This window comes from Rhea pennata, chromosome 1 (assembly GCF_028389875.1).
Source record: "Rhea pennata isolate bPtePen1 chromosome 1, bPtePen1.pri, whole genome shotgun sequence".
Taxonomy (NCBI): domain Eukaryota; kingdom Metazoa; phylum Chordata; class Aves; order Rheiformes; family Rheidae; genus Rhea; species Rhea pennata.
The window spans coordinates 127154543-127178924 of record NC_084663.1 but is presented as its reverse complement, the minus strand read 5'-3'; the positions used below and the strand labels follow the sequence as shown (position 1 = coordinate 127178924).

General features: G+C 36.1%; 1 protein-coding gene across 10 annotated transcripts in view; it reads right to left on the bottom strand.

Moving 5' to 3' along the window:
- DMD (dystrophin) overlaps nucleotides 1-24382 on the bottom strand; it is a 1316389-nt gene that overhangs the window by 1002920 nt on the left and 289087 nt on the right. For all 10 annotated transcript variants that reach the window (XM_062600033.1, XM_062599961.1, XM_062599984.1 and 7 more), the window contains exon 2: nucleotides 16770-16831. Coding sequence is in view for 9 of the 10 variants with exons in the window: in XM_062599961.1 (XP_062455945.1) it covers nucleotides 16770-16831 (62 nt within the window). In the remaining variant the exon portion in view is untranslated. The remainder of the gene's footprint in view (nucleotides 1-16769; nucleotides 16832-24382) is intronic.

Sequence of the window (24382 nt, the reverse complement as noted above, 5' to 3'; positions counted from 1 at the left end):
ATTTGCCTCTTTTTTTTAACCCTAGTATTGCATTTTACATTTAAAGAAACCTTTACCATTAATCAGGTAATATATTTCAAATTTATGTCTAGCTCATTTTAACTGACATTATAAAGTCATATGAAACAAGCATTTGAAACAGTGACCCTGTAAGATTATAAAAGATTCATTATAAAATGTTTTGGTACTTTGAAGTATGTCAAATATTTAGCATAATCCACAACACATCTGCCTAAAAATAAATCATAAGATGTACCATCATGAAATGTTAAACTGTGCCTTTTTTCCTTTCCAAAATGTAAAACTACTACGCTGTGCAATGATCATTTAAATTTACTGATTCCACAGAAATATAACTGCATTATGGGAGAAGCTAGTAAGTTACAAGGACTATTTTCCTCAAATTCACAATTAGTTTGAGAGCTCAGTTCATATATGCTATCCAATGCATATATGAATGTATCTGGTTCACGGTCTATGATACATACCAGGCACAATGTAGAGTGGACCAAATATGCAACAGATTCTTCCTCTTTTGATAGTGTGACAGTATGAATTTGGATTATGGTACAAACTTGTAAAATAAGATAAAATTTCGTATGTTCTCATTGTTAAAATTATAGTTACTTACACAAATTAGCTTAATATCATTCTATAGACAAGGCATGTAACTGCTGAATGCCAGTATTTAGCTTATATGAAGCACATTATAGTTTTATTTTGAATTAAAATATTAATATTTATTGAAAGGTTTATATAGAGCTAATAATATGATTTTATATTATTTATATATTCCTTCTGTTTATAATTAAAGGCACATTCATGAATACACAAGATCAAATTCTGCTACCAGCATGTTCATTAGTAATACAAGCAATCAGATAATTACTCAAAAAGTAATGTATTCTTCACTAGCAGCTAGTAATGGAAGAGAAGACTCCTACTTTTATTTCTTTGCATTGTCACTGTTAAGATAAGCACTCAGACTAACCAATTCTGAACCATCCTCTCAAACAATATATTCACCTCTCCTCTCTACTCATTATATAAGACCCTTTGGAAGACTAATTTGCTAACTTCTACACTGCTTTGACCGAAGTTACACCTCCAGTGTTGAGTGGCATGAATCTCTCCATAGCTGCATTAAAGCTTTACCTAATAATCACAACCAAAGCTAGGTATGCTGTCTCACAGACAACCACTGAAGTGGCTATGCCATCTCAATTTCTAGCTGTAGGGTGAACAATCCCAACTCAAAGATCTGTTTTATGCCCCACTGATCAGTTTATCAAAGCTCATACCCCAAGACAGTTGTCTCTATGGTATGCCTTCACGACCTATGCAAGCAAGCAGACATATTGCTAGAAAGGAAGATACATGCACACAGATTCATCATAATTTGTCTAACTCTGTACAACAAGGAAGACCTATATTGTATACAAAGATAGACCCACTTTCCCAGCCAATTGTTGTCCTCTAATATCTCCTTCTGGGAAAAGAAAAAAGCGGAGGGGGAAAAAAAATACAATTGTTACAAATGTAGATCTTTCAGTGATCCAAGAATCTTTGTCCTTAGATACTTCAAATATGCACAGCTGACAAAGTAAGAGAAAAAAAAGATAGTACACTTAATTGCAAAAAGGCTAATTCTCCAGAAGTGGAAGACAACCAAAGAGTTAAAGATAGCTAAGTGCTATACTGGCCTAAGTGACCTAGCTAATTTGAAGAGGATAACATGATATTCCACCTAAATGAAAGGGGGTGTGGGGGAGAGCTATTAAATATGTTCCTTTTCTTCAGAGATAAAGGAACAACATAAAGAGGGTGCTTTTTGTACTAAGCATTTTCTTCATAGTCTTACAGAACTGGGAAACATAACATTTAAAAGATACATATAACCTATTTGACCTTTCTCACATTCCTTGTTTGTCAGATCATGAACCAGATATACATGTTCAATCAACCAGAAAAACACACGGGAAAAAACAAAGCTTATTTTACATTAGTTTCCTCTCTTGAGTCAGTGGGGAAATCTGGCCAACTAGTTTAGCATGGCTTAGGTGACTGAAAACAGCATGTCTTCTTGAATCATGTTCAACATCAGATTCAAGTGCAAATCATACTATTAATTCTGAAATTTCAAAAGGCAACCTCAACATCTCAGAATCTCAGGGAGGACAAAGTTTGATGCATTTTTGTTGGGAAAGAATTCTCTGCCTTGAGGGCTTATCTTTTTTTTTCCCCTCATATTTTTACCTTCTGGGTAAGCATTTAATATTTTGGGGTATTTAATCAGAGGTTATACAATAAAGCTCCAAAGTAATGCAATGTAATTCTGGTACTGACTTTTGAACGGGAACATTAAATTTCCAGTATTCGCTGATATACGTCTAAGAATCATTTTGGATTCCATCCCTAATTTCTACAGCATTGAATGAAGGAGACTTACATAAGTGAACTGATTTTGAACTGGCAATTTAATGTAGGCTCAGAGACATGTTGGAATTGTACTTTTTTTTCTCTCTACCCTCAACATCAGCTATCTTGCTTTTTTTTTTTCCTACATTTCCATCACCATTTATCATTTTTAGATGATGAAAATTATCACAACGGCAGAGTGTGTTTCATCTTCTCTGTTTCATTTATCAGATTTTAGCACTGTATCATTTCTACCATCTCTCGTCAATAATGCACACTATCCAGGACTACCATAACTTCAGGATTTTGCTAGATGTTGCCAGGCTTTCCCTTCTAGACATAATTTGGACAGAATGTTTGATCAGACAGATCCGGCAGTCAGCTGGAGCTCTCCACCTCTCGTGCTAGAGTATGCACAGCACTTCTCAGTTTGAGCCCAAATCAAAGCAGAGCCTCACATTACACAATTTGTCCTTCAATTTCTGCAGCAGGAGATGATGCAGGGGAGAACACTGAAAAACTTAGGAAGATTGTGGAGAAGAGGTGGTGTGCAAGCTGGTCCTTGGTATGAGATAAAATCCAACACACCCACCCACTATGCATCCACCTCAGGTACTTCCTTCACTAAATTCCCATGCACACCCAAAAGTGTGACTCCTAATGGAGTCTCAATCTACCCCCTCAGCTTTAGGATTAATATTTTCATGGCTATCAGGACTATTTTTATGTTATACTAAATATAGTGTCATTAGTATCTCACCATAGGGAATAGATCATCACTTTCTGAAAAAAAACTCTCAAGTATTCTAATGCATAATTAGCATGAAATTATGATAAGAGGATAACAAAAGAATGGCTATTTTGGGCAAATTAAAGGCTCTTCTAAGTTCATCTCTCTCTAATGTTGGCCAGAACAGAATTCTTAAGGAAAGATTCTAAGAAAAGGACAAGCATAAAATCATATTTCTTCAAAATAATCCACTACATTTGGTGAAATTATGGCTAGGAATTTCCCAAGTCAGGGCTCCATAGCGCTCAGAATATTCAAGATAGACTTACACAGCAAGAGTTTTACACTTTCTATTATCTTCTAAGCAATTCCTAACTTTTTTCTCTTCCGATATGATTTGAACTATTTCAAAGAAAAATCAAAAACTAAATGAAAATTTTTTTTGAACTTTGTTGAAAAAGATCTGTGACTCATTATAGACAGCTCTGAGTGATAGCATCTCATTTAGGGCATATCACAGTATGCACAAAAGAAAAAGAACCTATGTTTTATGTATTAGGGTTTTCTCTTCTTTTTTAACAAATAATGAATATCACAGGCCAGTTAATCACCTACCTACTCAACATCATGTAACCCTTCTGCAAGCCTTTATGGTTGTTTTTATCTGATCTGAATGATTCGGAGTCACCAGCAGTTCTGCTACCCTCCTTTACCACATTATTTACAATAAAAATTATCTCAACACAAATCTGCAGGCAACTCGCTGCTAATCTCCCTCTACTGTGACTTCATTTTTTTGAATTTTCTTGTTCTTTAAAACAGCTTAAAGCACATGAGAACTTTTTCATCTCATCTTATAAGAAAATTTTGCAAAAACCTTTACAGTGATCTAGTTTTGCTATATCAGTTACATATATGTACTCCTACCAATTCTTTTGAAGAATTAATGCAATTGTGAGGAATAATTTCTTCCTTTCAAAACTGTATTGACTCTTCTCCACTATATCAGATTTACCGATTCATCTAGTAATTTCCCCTAGATTTGCTACCAGCAGTGTGGGCACCCTCATCTACCACCTGCCAGACAGCATGGGAGACCACAACTGCCCAGTGCCAACAAGCTGGGCCACCGATGGCTCAAAAGGCAGCGGTCCAGTAGCAACAGGTCAGTGATGCACAAATAAGCCCATGTGATTTGGCTTTGCATGACTGAGAATGCTGTTGTTGTGTTAGGTTAGATAGCGTTTCTGTATAATTGAGACATTAGTAATGGGATTAACAGCAACAACTGGAACAGTGTTTTATGTGATGAGGGATAGCACAACTCCATATTGCTTGTGTTGGTGTCATTTGGTTCAACCATTAGTCTCTCTGCAAATCAGTCTTTTGGTTCAAGTGCTTTAGCTGCTCTGCAATACGAACTGCTTATACCAGGATCATCTGCAATGGCCTCCCTGGCATGTTTCCTACTTCTGATGTACTGGAAAAAAATCTTGTTTTATGAGTTTTTAAACTCCTAGCATAAAAACTTTCCTCAAAATACTGTTTTAGACTCCCTGATTGTTTTAACTGCAACCTTCCAGAGACTTTTTTTTCTATTTGACTCATTTGGAAGTAATTTCCACTTTTTGAAGATCATCTTTTTATTTCTAACTGCCTCCAGTAGATACACCATTTAATCCTAACTCTCTAACACACCCAACTATAGCTCTTAATATAATATGTAAAAATAATATACAGCATTTATTAAAGAAACAATAAGATAAGATATGAATACTAATTTATCCTATGTGAATAATTAGTACAGACAGCTAAGGTCAACTTAGTTTTAAGGTGATTTAAGCAGAACTTTCAAGATCAGAAAATATAAAGAGATGTACTAGAGCTTTCCCTCAATCAAAAATGTTAGAGGTATCCAAAAGTATATGAGCAAAAGCATTCAGTATTCAAAAACATATGAGATGAATTGGTAAAACCATACCCCATAACCTCATATAAATTAGAGTATTTTATTTTAAGATGATAAAAAGGAAGGTCTAGTACTGGCTGTTATCTTTCAGTAAGCCATGTTTATGCAGAGGTTTCTGTCTACAAATGACTATACCCTTCCTGAAACTTAGTTAATGAACTTAGGCCCTCATAGTTTACTTTCCTGTTAGTGTTTCTTTGAAATAATCTTTATTCTTGATTTTATATATCTTTCTTCTTTATTCTATTTTCATTCTGTAATCACATAATCAGCTTTTCCATATATTTCATATACCTATAAGAAATTAATTACCTTCATAGTTTAAGCTCTGAACTTACTTATTATTGCATGACTAAATAAAGCAAAATTGTTTCAATCTGTTCCTACAAAAGCCTATTTTCAGACTGTTTTCTTGAACTTTCATGACTTTGCAGCTCATGTCTGGAGGTCAGCATGCGTCTTCTGCCCTATTAATCTACCAGCCTTTTTCTTAAACAGTGGTAAATTTGCCATCTTGATAGGTGATGCACCTTTTTGATAAGTGATGCACATTTACATCAGGCCTCTAATCTGTTGCTTCCAAGGTGCCTGCTGATACAGTAAAGTTAGACGCTGCTTTTTAGTTCCACTTTAATCATCCTCTTTTCTGGTAGCTCCTGTTTTTGAGATCAAATGTTACTGCATGGATTTCATTTTGCTTTCTTCTTGTACGAGGACATTGCTTTTGAACACACATTTGTAAGAGTTACAGAAAACCTTACTGAGCGTGATGGTGTTGTGTATTGCTCTGGACTGAACCAAGAGCAGCCACTCCACTCATGCAATTTCTGACTAGTTGCCTTAAGAATGGTTCACTCATGGCAGGTAAAAATTTACAGCTTGCCTCTTTTTTATAGATGGCATTTACAAAATCTATAAAATAGCAATTGTCTCAGCACAATTTCTCTGACCTTCCTTAGTATTTTAGAGTCACTGCTATCAGGGTGGAAAGGAGCACAAGCCTCTGATAATACTCCCCCTAGTTGGACATGGCATTTTAATGTTTGGTGTGCAAAAAGGATGCTCTAATAGAAACCCATTCCTAACAATAATAATTTCTTAATCTAGCACACAGCAACTCTGCTCTAAGAATATATAGAACTCTGTTTGCTTTTTTTTTAGACCAAGCATTGCAGAGAAATTTCTTCATTGGCTTAAAATGAAGCAACAAAATGGAAAAGACGAAGTGTTTCAATTAATATGCATCTTTGATAACCTTATTTACCTATTAAATTCTCATAATGTTCAACAAATTGAAGTTAACCAAACTTGGTAAATCTCAGTTTACTTTATTTTATGAAATGATTTTAGAGTTACCAGTAGTTTAGGATTTTCACTAATCTTAAATTTTTTTAACCACACTGGAGTGAAGAAAAAGCTTATTTTATCCTTTTCTCCAAAATCTTAATTTCACCAGAACCAATACTAAGTACTTGAGCAAACTAAAAGCATTCTATTTTTAAGTCACCAGTATATGTTCCCACACTAATATTACTAGGTGGTAAATGTAATGGGTTTAAACTAGCAAATCAATCAAACACATTGTGAAAAGTAGATAGAAAAGAAAAATGGCTATTCGGTGTAATAACATTCTGCCATGTAAATCTTTGAAGAAAGGAAACTTACAAAGTCAGTGATGTGAATATCAATATTTTATCAGATTAGGATACTAAAATGGAGCATGGGAGAGAGGAATACACCTTACAAATTAGGTAGCCCTTCCAGAGCTCAAAAAACATTGTGATTTTTTTTTTAATAATAACTAAGTTCCTAAGCAAAAATGTAATAGGGTGCTTCTACTAAGTTACCACTGCTGTTGAGAAATAATTGCAGATTATTGTGTGTAAGAATACAGTTTTTCTCTTCAAAAATAGCTGGTATTCACACTCAGAGAAAAAACAGACGTAGGTAACCATAAGCATTTTTGACCCAGAAATGCCCTCAAGATCTGAGTGAGCCCTTTGATATGGAAAAGGCAGATATGCAAGGCTATGTGGAAATAAAGTTATCCTATTTCCAATAATGTCCATCTTGCATGGGGATATCCCTGCATAATGTTATTTTTCTATCTTTATGTGGAAGTAGGACCAAATGCAGACATATGGCTTAAAGAAATTAACTAACTTCAACAAATTTCAGTTTGATAGTGATATAAAATCATGACCATCAGTATATCCTTTGAACACAATCTTTGTACACAATACTAATACCTCAAACCCTAATGAATAAAGTGATATGCAAAAATGTAAGTGCTTACAGAATCCATTCACTGATACTCTCAATTGCTGATATTGAAACATTAATATCCAAGGATATAGTCTGAAACATGAGTACACTGCCTAAAACTATGTATTTTGGCTTTTGTGGAATGTGTGTGTAATCTTTCTGGAATATGTTTTAAAAAATATTTTAAGCACTGAAACATGTAGGAGGGCTAACCAAACTTTCTGATGCTGAAAGTAGTCTATCAAAAGAAGCATCAATGATGTCTGAGAGGCACCAGATATATTTAATGTACCCGGTGGAAGGAGCTGTGAGATGGTGCACGCTGGCAGGGGAGGACAGTAGCTCACTAGAGGTCCTACCCACGGGACACAGGCACACACCTCAGCTGGTGATAGACAAGTTACTATGAGACACAAAAATTTGCCGGTTCTAATATAAGGCAGCACCAGCACAAGCAGATGTGCTGGATCTACTTAAATGATGTAGAAAGCTCAGGAGACATAGGAGGGCCACTGCTCAATGTTCACACTTGCATGTTCTTTTCCTCTCTTCACTAAGCTTCAGGTGTGTGATACCTGTACTGCCAGCAGGGGGAATGGTTAATATGAATTGCACGAGCTTCAAAATGTTTTGCGAAGAGGGCTTTTGGATAATTTGGTGCAGTAACTTGGATTTTTTTTTTTTTTTTTTTTTTTTTTTGCTCTTGTTTTTCCTTTCGAATTTTTAGCTTAAATGTAACATATATCCACTAAAGTCTTATTTGTCTGTAAGAAGAGTTTTGCTTTGGAGGTTTAGGAGATGATTAGATGTAATGGTAATGAATTCTGAGCACGGAAATGATGATGTCTACTGCCAGCAACAATCATGCAAATTTGTAAATGTTTACAAATTTGCAAGCTAGACATATGCACCACTGAGACCAATATTGTAGTGCTATATTTAGTTTGCTCCTTCTCCCCCCCCCAAGATATTTACACAATAATAACTTCAAGAGAACAGCACGTATAAAACTTGCTTTAGATGAATCTTTTTGACTTAAAGTAAGTGCAAAAAATATAGATGAGGATTTGAATAAAAGACTATGAAGTTCAGATCCTCGCTTTTACAGTAAGTGCAAAAGCATTAATCCTCTATTTTAATCCCTACCAGCACTACTATTTTAATCCCTGACAACCATCTACATCTAGCAGGGATAAATATCAGGTCAATATTTCCCTTTCATTTTAAGTCTATGAAGAATTTTATTCTTTACGCTAAAAATAACCTTAGTCTCCTATAATAGAAAATTTTGCAGTGATTACTTACCTAATGTCATAGGTTTTTACTGCAATGAAATTAATGAACATTAATTGGAAAATGTCACTGATTTCACGTATTTTAAATCCGAACCAGAGAGAAAAAAAAAAAAATTACGATATGTTCGCTAGTCTGTCAGAATACAAAAGCTATGCTGCTTAATTTGTGACTATGTGAATTACCAGAACATGGAAAAAGCTATCCAAATTGCAAAGCTGCAGCATGTTTCCAACTAGCACAACCTTAATAAACAAGCTTCTACATTTTTAATCTGGATTTACCTGTATTACTGAAGCCATAATATAACCTGAGATTAAAAACCCTTGACAAGAAAGACAGGTCATAGGTATTTTACGCATGAAATGAAAAGTGACTTTGGAAAGAGAATGTAAAAAATGATCAAGTTTATGAATTTGGAAGGTTACATACAGAGTTGATGTTAAGCACAAAATTCACTATATGAAGATACTTAAGCCTTTAAACTGTGCTCAATTTTTCTTCCTGATAATCCTCTCAGCCATACAAAAACTATACAAATATATCAATAGATTAATTCCAGAATAAAATTCTACGTAGAATCAATGGCAGTATTTCCATTGGCATTACCTTAAAAAAACACTTTAAAAATGAAAATAAGGGTTTTTTTGGTTCCAAAGCAAAATTATTTGAAACATAATGAATATTCACATTCATTCATGCCATTTTACTGCATCATAAAAAGGACGCAGAATATGGAGACCTAATTGGTAATTTACTATACATCAATGCAAATAATTCTGAGCATGTGCTTCGCCTGGTCTTTGCATATGTATACTAGGGGAAAAAAAAGATCATTTAACACTTAACAATGTAAATGTGTTTTCTATATCAGGTTTAAACAACATTTGGCCTGAAAAAAAGATGAAAAGCATTTTGCTTTAATGATTCAAAATAGACCTGATGGGCCTCTGGTGTGCTCTCGCAAGACATATTCCAAAAAGGTTATTGGCATAAGGAAGCCTAGTATTTTAAAACAGTAAGTATTCCAAGAGTAGTGCTGATCACACTGCCAGAAGTCAAAGTTAAGCACTGTTAATCATCTTCACTGGGAGCTCTGGCCATTTGCCACATGCTAACAGAGAAAAGTCATTTGGCTCCCAACTTAGTAAACTACTCCCTCTCATCGCCTTCACTCCGAGAAACGCTTAAAAACGTTGGTAACAGAGGGAGAGACTAAACAGATTAATTATTTAGGATGGATGCAGATGAATCTTGGTGTCTTACCAACATTAAAATATTATCAGCTATGAGTTTATCCATATCTATTACAAACATGCCGTAATTGGCAATGATGTGTGATTTTCTGAGAGTTTTCTCGAAAAATAAACTCTGAGGTCATTCAAAAATGGTTGATCAGTGGTTAGTTAATGGATTCAGCTGACATTTACCACATGCACTTTTAGTACACAGTATGCAACCATTAAAGACTTGATCAGGATTTCACCATGAATACAATTTCAAGACTTTACTTAACACTCAATCTTTTGTTTGTCCTGGAATCAGTGTCCTTGGTTAACAAAAAGTAAACATATAGAAGATGGCTAGCTTTATCTATCTCATGTGTTTGTATCCAATGTTTGTACACAGTTTGTACCTTAATCTATATACATAAATTTGTGATGCACCGGTTTCCTGTGGTTTCTTGACCATTTTGATATACAGCCAATTCTTCCTGTAATGCAAAGTAAAACTTAGAAATGTTTTGTGGGTTTATGTTCAATAAAGTTTAAAATAATGCAAGTGAAGTTGATTCTTAGCACTTCTATGTTTAGAATAGAAAAGTGGATTTCAAGCCAAATTAGTGCTCCGTAGGAGAAAGGAATTGAATATCATCACTGGTGAAATTCAGTGTAATACTGCTGACATTTAGACAAAGAAATGGATATGAGTACAAAGCCAGAAGTTTTAATAGCAAGCTGTAGTGAGGATATGCAGTGTCAGCAAAAAAATAAAATGTATTTTACTTTATGACCTGGTAAACAAAAATATAGGCTCTTAGTGAATGTTGCTTGCTCAGTTGTACTATCCCTCCACGCTTGCAGCAGGGTCAACATGCCTTCAAATTCACTTTGATGAAAATTACCCCTTTTAGGGGAATTTATCAGTAACTCCTTTCATCTTTCAATTAAAGGAGTAAATAATTTTTTTTCTGTAATCAGTTCAAGTGAACCCAGTTTGTATCTAGTAAAAACAAAAATATGTTTATACCTCCTGCCTCCCACAGTTCCACTCTAACCAAAAAATGTTACTTTATCAGATGATACAAAGATTTCAACCAAACATTGTAGGAAGAGCTCAGTGGAGTTTTACATACTTGCTGAAAAACCTGTTCCAGAATGCCTGAGTTGCTCAGACTGAGGATACATGTATGTATGTATCCTGCAGTGTCAGGTACTAGTTCTAAACACTGTATAAATACTGGGCTGGAGGCAAATGCTTTTGCGTGGGAATAGCTGCAGCCTACCTGTGGCAACACGGAGCTCAGCAAAGGTTTATTTGCTCTGTTTCTTTGCTAGGCTTTCGTGCAGGCACTAAATTCTGTGTAACTGGCTAGAGCACCACGACTAGCTGAATGAACCTGCCTACGAAGAGATTAAAGCCTACCCTGCAAAGCCAGGGTTGCTGTACTATTTAGAACTTAATTCTACATACTGAAATCCTGCAACACCAGCATACCCTACTGATTGCTCTTATCATGTGACACTTTCTACTCTTTTCTTAAAAATGCATACACAATTATTGTTCTGCTTTTAGAAGATAAACCAGTGGGTATCAGCAAGGTTGGAGAACACTGATCCGAACCTGTAAGTATAGGATTTAATTGTAGCTTTCCTACTCATCACTCATCCATCTAAGCAGCTGTCCTCATTTGACCTACCAGTTAATTGACAAGACAGCAATTTTGACTAATACTGAACCTCTTAATCTGTGTTTTGGGGGATTCTCTCTTTTTTCCTCCTGCTCCCTTTTTTTGCTCATTAATTGTAGTCCAAAGTGTGGCTAAAGAAATGGCATGACAGCTGAAATTTGAAGTACGTTAGTCACAGTGGCTAAAACATTTTGGTAGAAGCTAGATCTCTAAAAGATTTGACAAACCAAACCCGTACTGCTTTCAGCACAAAGCTCTTCCAGGCTCTTCTGCTCCTGGAGTCTGCTTCTCTTTGGACTCTGTTCACTTTGTCATGAGTGGTGGGGTTATTTTGTTTTTTGTTTTGTTTCTTTTTTTAATTTGGTGGCCTAGACAGCACTACAAGTGATAGCGCAGGAAGCAGAACAGATACATGAGCAAAAGCAGCACTGCAAATTTCTCTATCAGAAGTCAAACCCTTGGTAGCACAGCCTCTCTGTACCTCAAATATTTGGCATACACTGTCAAAAGGTCAGTAAACATTTCATTTGCGTCAGCAGTTTTCATCATATAATACACAGAAGGTATTTAAGCTACAATCCCAAGAGACTGCTAAAGTGAATGGGAATGTTAAACAACCTTGGGTTGTCCGTGAACCCAACATCATGGGAAGAACCGAGACTGTCACCCCACCTCATATCATATAAGTTCCATACAAACAGTATGTAATTAGGAAGTTATTTTGACTACTCTAATTAGACTGAAGGGCAATGTGCCCTTCTGCTTTCCTATTATTCCAGCATACACCAGTTGCTTGAACCACCTAGCGGCTAGTCAACCAACTTCATTAGCAAAAAAGTGTATTTCATTTTGCTGTTATTCTGCTACCTACCTGTCTCAAATTAGACTGTAAACCTATGGCAAAACCTTTCTGTTTACTATGTTTCTTTGAACAATTACTACACGAATGGGAATCTAATTCTACAGACACCATACGACTACCTCCTTTCTTCTTAATATTTTCATTGGTTTTTAAAAATTGTCACTTTTCATAACTTGAAATTTCCATTAAAAATATTACTTACTAAATAGTTTGGTCTTCCATGAAACTGAATGATGAAATACTGAGTATCTTTAAATTTTCATCTTTTTTTCTAGTAATAAATAAGAGGAAAATCGAAGCCTAAGATACAGAAACTGTCAAAATTACCTACTTCTCCCCCAAATCTATTATTTTCTACCTTTTTATCTCTTGATTCCACCTTGTTGAAAATCAGTAACTTCTGCTTTTTCATGAAAAAGTGCCCTGTAGTATGTATTGTCTTCTTTGACTATGAACTAGAATTTTCTTCTCTTTTGTTGCAGGAGTGTGGACAATCAGTCTAGAACTCTTAATTTAAAGCGATTTTATAAATGTTTGTTTTTTGATATTGCAGATTAAAATGTAGAAAACTCATTCATAGATTACCATTCTTTTATGAAACCCACTTTTCAGATAAGCTGCTGAACATCAGTTCAAAACCTCAAGTTAGATGTAATGGTATAATCTAAAATTCATGCTACCAAAACTATGTTTAGCTGCTTGCTTGTCTCTATTTCTCAAGACATATACGTTTATTACTGACATTAAAATGTCAGCATTTTGAACCTTCACCGTAAGAAGGAAACAAAATTAATGATTTCAACATTTTTTTCCCACAAGGGTACCCCCCCCCCTTTTTTTTTTTTTTTTTTTTTTGTGCTGGAAGCTTCAGGACAGGTTTGAACTTTAAAGTTAGTTGCCATTTACTAGTTCTTTCCTACATGAAAATAAAGAAGATTTCCATCTTCAATAATGCTTTCTATTTTGAAGCCTGTTATACAATGAATGACTAAAAATGACCAGTGATGCCCTATATGGTTATTTAAAATTTGGTACAGGCATTATTAATGTATAGCTATGGCTGTTTCAAAGTTCCAGCAGATAGCTGCTACATTTGAGCATTCTAATATATTTGTATTATCCCAAAATATACAACTATGATTCAGTGTTTCATTTATAAAGTCATTTCAAATTAAGAAAGTTGAGATCTGAGCAAAAGCTATTATACCCTGGACTAGATACATGTCTTATGAGTGCTCTAAATATAATTCTATTATTAAGAACTAGGTTACAACATGCTCCTTTGCTACCATTATATACACCCTGCAGAACCTCATGACTTTATAAATAAACCTTTTTTGAGGACATAGAAAGAAAAGCTCTTTCTAAACAAATTGATATTCAAGCAATATACTCCACAATTTGAAAGCTGCTTTGTGTTTCAAGTTATTGCATGTCATAATGCAATGATAAATGAATAAATGAATAAAGTATCATTAAATAAAATAATACACACACAGAGTGTCTAATAGTTAGAACAGGAAAATAACAAAGGTCTCAGATTACATTCTCCAGTTTCTCCTATACTTCTAATTTATTTAGGGTTTTATCTCACAAACACTAAAAGTCAAAGTTTGGCCTACATTACTGACACAATGATGAATTGCTTATTTAGATGAGTCACGCATCCCAATCTTTAAACTGCAGATTTTCTGCATAACCTGCTTTCTGGCACTAGCCAGAAGGGAGTAAAGGGAGTAGAAATTACAGAGCAACTTGCTGTTTTGAGAAACTGTTGGACAGGGACCTGCAATTGCATTTTTTCCAGTTGTTCAGTTTAGAGCCTCCTCAACTTAGCCCCCCAAAAAGCTTGAAAAGAGACATTGCTTTAGCCATCGCAATCGTTAGCTTACTGACAGATCTGTTAGCTTCTCCTAGATACTCTTTCACAGGCTTCATGGCAGCAGTCCAAAGGTTTGCTAGGGTTTGCGTACTACAGGATGAGAAACCTCCAAGATGGTGTGCTTGCTAAATTAGAAAATTGCTTTACAACAATTCACTATTCCTGACATTAAAAACACTATTTGTATTTGCAAGTACCAGTAAAAGGAAAGTAGCCGGCAAAGTTGAGGTTTTTTTCCAAACTTAATCTGAAAATAAGTGGACGCAGGGGAATGGTAGTCTGGACAAGGAATTTTCATGGTAGGAATGCAAGAGAAATGAGTGACATAATTTATTCCTCAGTCTTACCAAAGACCCCTGAGGCTCATCTGCTTAAGACAGTACCTCTAGAACCCCACAACAGTGAATGCAAACCTGTTCCATGATGAAGGCTACTCAATACTTTACAAAGTTAACGATGACAAGAAATTACTAAGTAGGAGTAGCCGATCAATGGAAATCAACAGCTATAAACAGAGATGGCTTTGAACCACAGAAAACAAGTGGGGAGAGAGGGGGCACAAACTGTAAATTTTACACAGGAGATCCACTTTTGTACTTTGAAGACCAACCTCTTCCAACACTTCTTGGTATTTCGAACAAACATGCCCAGGACACTACACAGCTATGAGGTATGATGCCTTATAGCAGAACCTCCCATGTGTATGGGAGAAAGCAGGGCATTGAGGAGCCACCATACTTTCTATGTGGGCCACACACACAGCCAGCAGGTATCACTGAGCTTACCAGACACATGTAATTTCACATTTCAGACAAACTATTCTGATGTTATCCGTGATGATTTTGTATGGGTGACAGTAATTTGTCCAACGTCTAAAGACGTTGTGCCTCCTTGTGCCTCTCTTGTGGAGTTGTTCCAGGTTCCCTCAATAGAAACAAATTTTGCTATTCTATAAAGCTATCATTTTTGAGCAGGCACCATAAGGAACATCACGTTTTCTTTAAGTATAGAAGCTGCAATTTCTCTTAGCTGTCTGTGACCACCACTACACTCCTAATCAGGTCTAACTGGTAATACATTTCAAATTAGCTTACATCTGATGGCCACTGCTCTGGCTATTTCTGTGTATGTGGAGCACCAAACTAGACTGCTGAGTAAAATAAAATAATTACATTTTTCATCCTCTATCAAACACTTCCATTTTCACAACCATAATAAATTTGCTTTCTTTCCCTCAATAGTACCATGTTGCTGGCTCATTTTGTTTGATTCACCACACTTGCCAGAGCTTTTCCACGTTTTATTATTGTCAGCCCAGTTATCTTCCATTTAATATGTATACATTTTACTTCTGTCCTAAATATAATACTTTGCACTTGTCTCATGTTTCATCAATCAATATAAGATCATTTCTTCATGATTGTATTTCGTCCTGTTCCTCTCCTCCAGAGTCCTGGCCATCTCTCCTACACAGATTCTGAACACAAAAATGTGTCCCCTCTAAATTATTTTAATCACTATTAGAAAATACTCCAGATCCATTCAAAAATCCTGTGGGACTCTGTGTTTGATTGAATCACTGCTAAGCATGTTTTTTCAACATTATGGTAGTCACATTTAGATCATCTTACTCCTCCTTTTTAATGAGAAGAATCGAATCAGACATTATTAGAAGTATGACTAAACACAAGATATACTACTATTTCATTGTTGTCTAGTTAGTAGGCCAATTATTCCCCAGCACATAAAAAGACAGATTACTAGGTTGATTTATTTTATTATTGGCTAATCTAGGTTTGGCAGTTACCCTCTAGGAACTTCAAAAATGCTTAATCAAATTAATAATTTGATCTCAAATTTTCCTGGCTATTAAAGACAAAGTTACTCGATATTGCTGGGGGTCTCCTCTAAGTAAGTTAATTAGTTGTCCTTTTCTCTGGTATATTTGAGGTCTTTACCATTCTCCAAGAGGTTACAGCTATTTCAAAACTTCATTACAATAGATTTTTATCATTTGCTGACTTGATCACACCTCCTATATTTTACCTTTTCTCTCTCCATCAATTCTGCTGATTTTTGTTAAATTTGTGATTGCAACTAGAAACAAGAAAAGACAGGCCCAACAGAAGAAACTCCTCTGTGCACTGAGACCATAACAAAGGAGCCCAGCAAATAGTAACAGTTTTGCATTAGCAGTTTGAAGAAAAGCAAAGTAAACGCAGGCAGAGAGCTGTCTGCGAAGAGGTTGGATTCTTTCATTTCAATTTCTACTGAATTCAAGGAAATAGGACTTAAGCTTTTTTCCTAATAAATCAGTCAAGCAATACCTGAAATTTACAACTGTTACTTTAGAAATTAAGCCTCAGTTGAAGAACATAAACTTTTTTAAAAATATGCAAAACAGATTTTGGTTTATAAGTGAGAAATGTATTTAATTACCTTAGCAAACTGTGCATTTATCCATTTTGTGAATGTTTTCTTTTGAACATCTTCTCGTTCATCTGCCAGAAAAAAAGTAAAGCACTTCATTAGAATTATTCAACAAAACATTACAGTATCATGGATTAAAGCTTCAGTCTTGACTGCAGTGAAGCTACTACTGCTACTTTAAACACAGGCAGGGCACCTATTTGGATGTATTTCGTAAACACCAATATATCTTTAAAAGCCTACAGTTTCACAGTCATGGTTTGGAAATGACATCTATGTCCTTGGCTCATCTCACTCATTCTGTGGGATTCTTACTCTTCTCCTGGAAGGTAACATGTTGCAGTAGAATATAAAATAATCTGTTATAATTTTTAATTGCATGCAGTTATAAGCAGCACGTTACCAAATGGCTGTGGAAACAGGAAACTGTTCTAGTAGATTAAAAAATAAATAAATAAAATACTTGAAATTACAAATTTATTTGCATGTCCTCAAGTACCTTTCTGAGGTAAAGCTTTTTTGACCACATTGCTAGGTCTTCATTGCCCCTTTTCTCTTCTGTCCTTCAGCTGCTTACACTTTACAATTTGATATATATATTTACTCCAGTGGAAAACAAAGAAATAGAAAACAACCTCACATATTTGATGGCAATATATCAAAGTCTTTCTCAATTTTTTAACACAGAAAGGATTGTAGAGGGAAATGAATTATTTCAGACCTTGATTTCTGTACCTAAGTCATGAATGTAGTCTCTATACGGAATGGAACTGGACACAGAAAGGTAGAATTCTAATATATTTTATGGAGAAAATAAAAGATACCTTTATATTAGAATCTAATAACTGTTTTCTCAAAAAAAAAATCTATTAGGCATCATTCGTGCAACAATACAGAAAGCTGATCACTTTGTATGGCAATGTAAAACCAAACGGGAACCTCAGGACAAATGAAGAAAAGGCTGCAAGATGCTTACACTAACATAAAGCTCAGTCAATGCTACCTGTCTTTTTGTTTGCTGTAAAATCCTCCATGCTTCTTAAAAAAGAAGAGATATTAAATTCCCATCTGAAATGCTCAGCAATTAATAATTTTTAATGGACTCAGCTGAATTTGAAAGACAGGTATGGATGAACTATATGAGAAATGCACAGCATTAATACTGTGCTCTGCTTTCCTCCCTCCACCCTTCCTAGGAGACAAGCCAAGGCAAATCCTTGTGATATAGGTATATCTTTTGTTCTTAGAACCTCACCTCAATACTAGACTTAAACAGTCTTTTCTGAAGATTGTTTTCAATTTGCAACAATATAGTATACTTACAAAAAAAAAAATATTAAATATTGCAAAAGCTTTTGATGAAAGAAGGAGCATGTTTTAATTGGTTTCAGATAATTATGAATGAAAATATTTGTAATAAATCTTCAGGACACTGAGGCTTTTGACAAGGAAATTGAAAGTGAATTTAAGATGGCATTTTCAATTCATCTTTACATTTTTATTACATTTTTAGAAAATCAGTGCAATTTCTTATTACCATTAATATATTCTGTTTATTTCTCCATGTGCAAATTAACAGCCTATTATCGAGTAGCAAATACTTAGTACACATAAAAGTATAAAGAAGACACAATATTACCTATCAAGATAGCCTTAGTACAAAAGAAATTTTTTTAGAATAAAAAAAAAAATGAATAGGGGTGCTTCTCCTGATATTTGGAAGGTCATCAAGTCATATTACTATTTTCAATATCTCTAAAATCTCAGAACATATTTAAAAATCAGAAGCACAGAGTTTCAAATAAGAAACAACGTTTCCAAGACAGAACGAAGCTTTCCATTTATATATATGCTAACTTTAAGCATAGGCGTCTGCACAATTATTTGTGAATGTAATATAGGGTAACATTTTATTTGGATAAAAAAAATCTTATATATTATTCCCATTCAAAGTTTACCAATGTCTCGCTGGACAGGTTAAAACAAAAACTATTTAGTCTCACATCTCAAAAAGCTCGTGTCTAAAGGCGCTTGGCACTGCATGGTGTGCAGAAGACAAAATGACTCTACAACTGGTTTTGCCCATCTCTTTTGGGAACAAAGTATAAGACTGTTGGAAACATGTTTATCAAAGGCAGAGATGATTAAGGCAGGTATTATCTGCACTACATCACTAATACAAGAGTATTTGCTATAATAAACTTCCGAATATTCTCCTTATTCTATCGCTGTCTATCCCAAATTATGCTTCTTGCTTCATCTCTTATATGAAAGTGATATTTGAATAGCTAAAGGTCCATCAGAAAGCAACAGCCCGCAGGGGGGAAGACACATATTTTTGGTAATAAATGATCTTAAATATCTGTTCAAGGTTTTACTTTTCCCTGGACAAGTATCACTTTCCTCTTTGTTGCTTATTATATAAGTTTTAATTTTTTCCAGGCACCTAGATGGGAGAGGGAAGGAATATATCAGAAATATATTTAATCTGATGTTCTATTACAATATATTTCAGCAACCTAATATAATAGATATTTAAGTAATTACTATTTCTGTTTAATCATCTCTGAATAAAACTCCAAACTAAACCTTGAAATGACGTAGAAGGATAACATGTGGGATTTAGCAGGGAAAAGGAAAGAGGCCAAAACACCTACCTCTCATTACATGTCCAAAGTTAATCTCTTTTCCACTACTGTATAGCATATTCAGCAATAGTGTTAGTTTTCCACAAAAATATATGCAAGATACTGAACTGCTAATCAGAGATTAATTGCTGTCCATTGAGCTAATAAAAAACAGGGTTTCCAGAGGAAAATGAGAGTTAAATCAGCAATCCGAATTTCTCTGAAGCTTTTTCAGAGTTCAGAAATGCTCTGCCACCTTTGCAAATACCAATCTATTCTGATGGTGTTATCTTTTAGCTAGAGATTATTTTGAACACTTTTGATCTTCAGATGCTTGCTCTGACAAGTTTATACCACAGCGATTTGTAAGTGGCGGCCTACCTCTGTAACCTAAAACAGAAACACTCTTGTTAATATATGTCACGATTTTCCCACGATAAGCTTTTTTTTTTTTTTTTTTTTTAAGATTTTTTTCTCCTTGCTGAGATTTGTGGATTGAATACTAGATGTGGAAAGGAAATGGCATTTGCCTGGGCGCAGAAGAAAAGTGCCCAAGCCACCACTGTGTTTACAGGAGATCCTTCAGCAGTGCTCAGATGACCACCCTTGCAGGCACCTTCGCTCCGAGGCAACGGCAATGATGGAGTGCCTGGCAGGCAACGCCTGCCTTCGGTCGTTCAAGGGTAATATAGCACGTCTGCTTCTGTCTTTCCTTTCAAGGATAGTCCACTGTCAGTGCACAGGAAAAACCTGCACGCGAAGCACCGCACGGGTCCCGAACCCCTTCACCACGCTGATCACGCAGGCCTTACCCACAGTGAAAATACAGGCTACGCGTTTTCACACTGCTGTGCGCCTGCTGGAAGGGAACAGGCTCACCCTCTGCCGGACACGAGACCTTCCAGAAAGGGAGAAAACAGATACTGCCCCCTGAGATTGATCTGATTTCCATCAGAGCATCTACCAGCCCTGCGCAGACTCCGTTCACGAACCGACCGTACAGTTTCGTTACCCCCCAGGTTTGCGACCTATGAACGTGAACCTCTTGAATTAGTTCACAGGACATCAGACTTTAAAAGAAGTATTATCGGAGGCCAGAGTTCGTAGGGAATTAGGCTGAGCAAAGCAAGTGCAGTACTAATGGAGCGAGCTAATCATCTGCCAAAGGCCAGCTCTAAGATGCAAACAGGTGACAAGGCTAATGGAGACACGAGTGGTTCACTGGAGAAGCCTTAGGATCACACAGTCAGGAGTCAGCGGAACAAAGATACTATTATTAATGGCAAGCAGTTACTGCACAACTTTCCTACATGCCTGATGAAATGTTTTGTATTTTCAACCTGTTATTTGAATGAAACTTCTATTTTCCACAAAAGAAGAAAGCATTGTGGGCTTATCCCTTGTTCAAACTACATTTACTTTTCAAAAAAATCCCAACGTCCGGCAAAATCCCGTATTACATAAAAAATTGCAAAATGTATGAAAAAAACTTTTAAAATCTTATGATTAATAAAGATTATTCTGAAAGCATATAACTGTTAAAAAATAATACAAAACAATATTTTTAAACAATGTGAGCTGACAAATATCACCCTGATTTTAAATGAACCAAGGTTCTGTTACAAATAGTTTATATACAAAGCATATTAGTCCATTTTTATGAAATAAGCCACTCTCCTATGGAAAGCAGGGTGTGGGGAAAGGAAATTTCCACTCTTTGGCAGATGCTTCCCTACTTTTCTGGAGAATCTTCAGCCTCTCTTACCCTTAACACACCTCAATAAATAAATTCCTCCAACAGACTGCAAGATTAAAACCACGTTTTTCCCAGCATCTGAATTCTGCATTCCACAGATGGCAGCAGTGATTTCTTTTGCAAGTGGTTTAGGAAGTCTTCTCAATTACTCGAGAGTAGCTAAAGCCATTTTTAAAAAAGAAAATCTAGAAGACAGTCAACAAAAATGCACTAACATACAAAAGGAAGGGGAAATGAGCTTTGTTCTTAATTACTGGCTTTACCTGTCTTCAACATGGCAAAAAAAGACATTATATAATATAAGTAGAATATTTCTGTCACTGCAAACAGGCAATGATGAGAGGTCTGGTTATGCGATACAAGATTTAATGCATTTTTCAGGAAGCAGTTCCATCACAAGCCGGAACAAAAACAGGAAAGGAGAATACTTGCCTTAGTCTATTACCAGGGTGGTCTTTAGCCAGGTTAAACAAAAAATACGTATCTTTGTTTTGTCTACCACATACTAGCTGGAAGCTCTGAAACAATAGTGATAAGGCAGGTGTCAATTCCGTCATTCACAGCAGCTGCAGGTTCATTTGAACATTGCTGCTTAGAAAATAAAGCCACCAAAATTGCTATTTGATTTTCCAGCAGGCAGACAAAGCAGATTTAGAAAAGGCCAGGATTTGCTTCAGTCTCTGAGTGAGCACCAGCAATGGTGGGAGCACTAGGAACAAAAGAGGCTACAGATAGTCACATTATTGATACTCTGGTCCCATTGACTCACTGTGCTTAGAGATTTACCAGCACATTGTTACAATGCTCTGCCAGTAACTACAACTGCTGAGAAATGTTCTTTTCCCATTCTTGCTTATCTGAGGGGGAGAGAGGAAATCAATGCTGTACAATGACTGAATGCTATTTGAGTGGACTAGCTTTGATTTTTAGTCTTTGAGGTCATCCAAGACATTTGCAAGCTGACAGAAAACACAATAGATGGCTTGGAAAGACAGGCAATGATTCCAAGTCTATTGCTTATATAAGGCAATATATAACATGCAATTCATTGTCCAACTTCCATAAATATAGTGATGAGCAGCATGTTGACTTTATCTGAATACTATTAAAGCTCCCGGTTCCCTGAGTTACCTCTTGAGATTTTTACTGTGGAACCTGAGTCACATCACCATAATCAGACAAAATACTGATGAACCTATTCAAAAGCTCAGAACAAATGACAGACTTCAGCATCCAGGATATATTCGTCAATTAAAAAAAAAAAAAAAAAAAAAAAAAAAAAAAAAAAAGCCAAACTTAGTCCTCCCAGAAACAGTATGATATCAACATCTGTTGAAGGCACCTAGTATAATTCAAGTGAAATTTTAGGAAGGGCACATGGGTATTACCACACCAAAAAAGTTAATCGTAACTCAGATGCCCGCTTCTTTAAGCACAGGAATCCCCAGATAGGGATTGTATTTGCTGTTTGGGAGACAGAAGGGGGAACACCTGTATGACCAAATCTGCAGTATGGGTGTTAACCTCATAGCCCCAGATTACATCTCAGTCTGAGAAAGCTTTATACTTTCATCATTTCATTATGTTAGCTGGAACTGTTTTCTCATTAGAAAAGTTTAAGCAAAATTCCTCCCTGGCTTCTTTGCTTTTTTTTTTAATCTTGAATCAATTACAACTGTTTATATAAACTCACAGTCTTCTGACCAGCTTGGTTTATTTAATTAGTTATAGAGGGAAAACACACTGAGGGCTTCTGAGGACCATTAAGGAGCAGGGAGTCATGGGGCAGAACAAAAAGAGAAGTGGGCACACAGGACAGAAAATGTAGTGGCTGTCGGTGTCACACATATGTGGAAAGAAAAGGCAGTGAAAGAGAATGACTGAACACCGGAACAGGTTGCCCAGAGAGGTTGTGGAGTCTCCTTCTCTGGAGACATTCAAAACCCTGGATTGCCTGGATGTGATAATGTGCAATGTGCTCTAGGTGACCCTGCTTGAGCAGGAGGGTTTGACTAGATGATCTCTAGAGGTACCTTCCAACCTCAACCATTCTGTGATTCTGTGATTCTGTGATTCCGTGAATGTGCAGAACACTCATCCTTGGTTTTGGTGGAAAAAAACGGAAAAAAGTATGGGGAATCAGAACCAAAGGTGAGATGGGAAGAGGAGATGAGAACTTTTTCTTTCTGGAAGGACAGACGGACGAGGCATAGAACCTCGGGCAGTGGCAGCCGGTGGCTGGAAGGTTGCATGCAGGGAAGTGGGGGCTTTGAAGAGCAGGGTCACCTAGTACATGCAACAAGACTGCCTCATGGGAGCTCCTGCCCCAGGCTGCCTTGCACTCATCAGCACTGGGGTGCATTAATGAGGTACAAACATGCCCCAAAATTCTAAGGCACAGCTATGAAGCGTAAATCTCTATCAAGATGCAGGGAACTTCATGCAACTTTCTGCATGTGTAAATACCCACTGTGTAAAACAAAACAAAACAAGAAATCGCACATTTCTCAGCCCTTTTCCCTAAATAAAAAGTAGCAATTCACAATACACCAGAAGGTGCAACTCCCTATACAACGGCTAAAGTGCAATTTTGCTCACCGTCACCCCCTAAAAAAAGCCCAACCAGGACTTGGGGATTTGGGGATTTTGATTCACATTGCTAAAACATTACAAGCATACACAACTTGAGGTAGTCAGTTATGATTCACTTGCTGATAATGGCATTCCCACCAGCTGGTCTAGTCCCTCTCTGAGCTCACATACACCCACACCATTTGGAAACTGATTGCACATAGCCACATCGATGGATTTGGTGTTGGGGGAGGAGCAGAACTGCTAATAGGGCAGTAACCTTTCTGCACGCCTCCATAGGCTGGTCATGGTTTTCTTGCAGGTTAGTTATATCAGTTAAGTTAATGACTTAGCTGTTCAGCTTGCAAAAGAAGTACACAAACCACAGATGGTTTGACTCATACCCTACCAAAAATACCGTAGTCTCCTAGTTATTGACAGCTTCGTGAACATAAGCTTTGCTTTTTTTGTTTATTGGTTTCCTTTTATTCTTTTCTAATAAGCAGTCGCTTCAGATCCAGGAAATGTTTCCCAAAGAAAAATCTCTCCATTATAATAGTAATCATAATCATAATAATAATCATAATAAAGGAATTTGATGCTTAAAAGCAAAGGAGGAGTTTAGTTCATAACATAAATTACCTTCCTGTGGATATATAAAATTAATC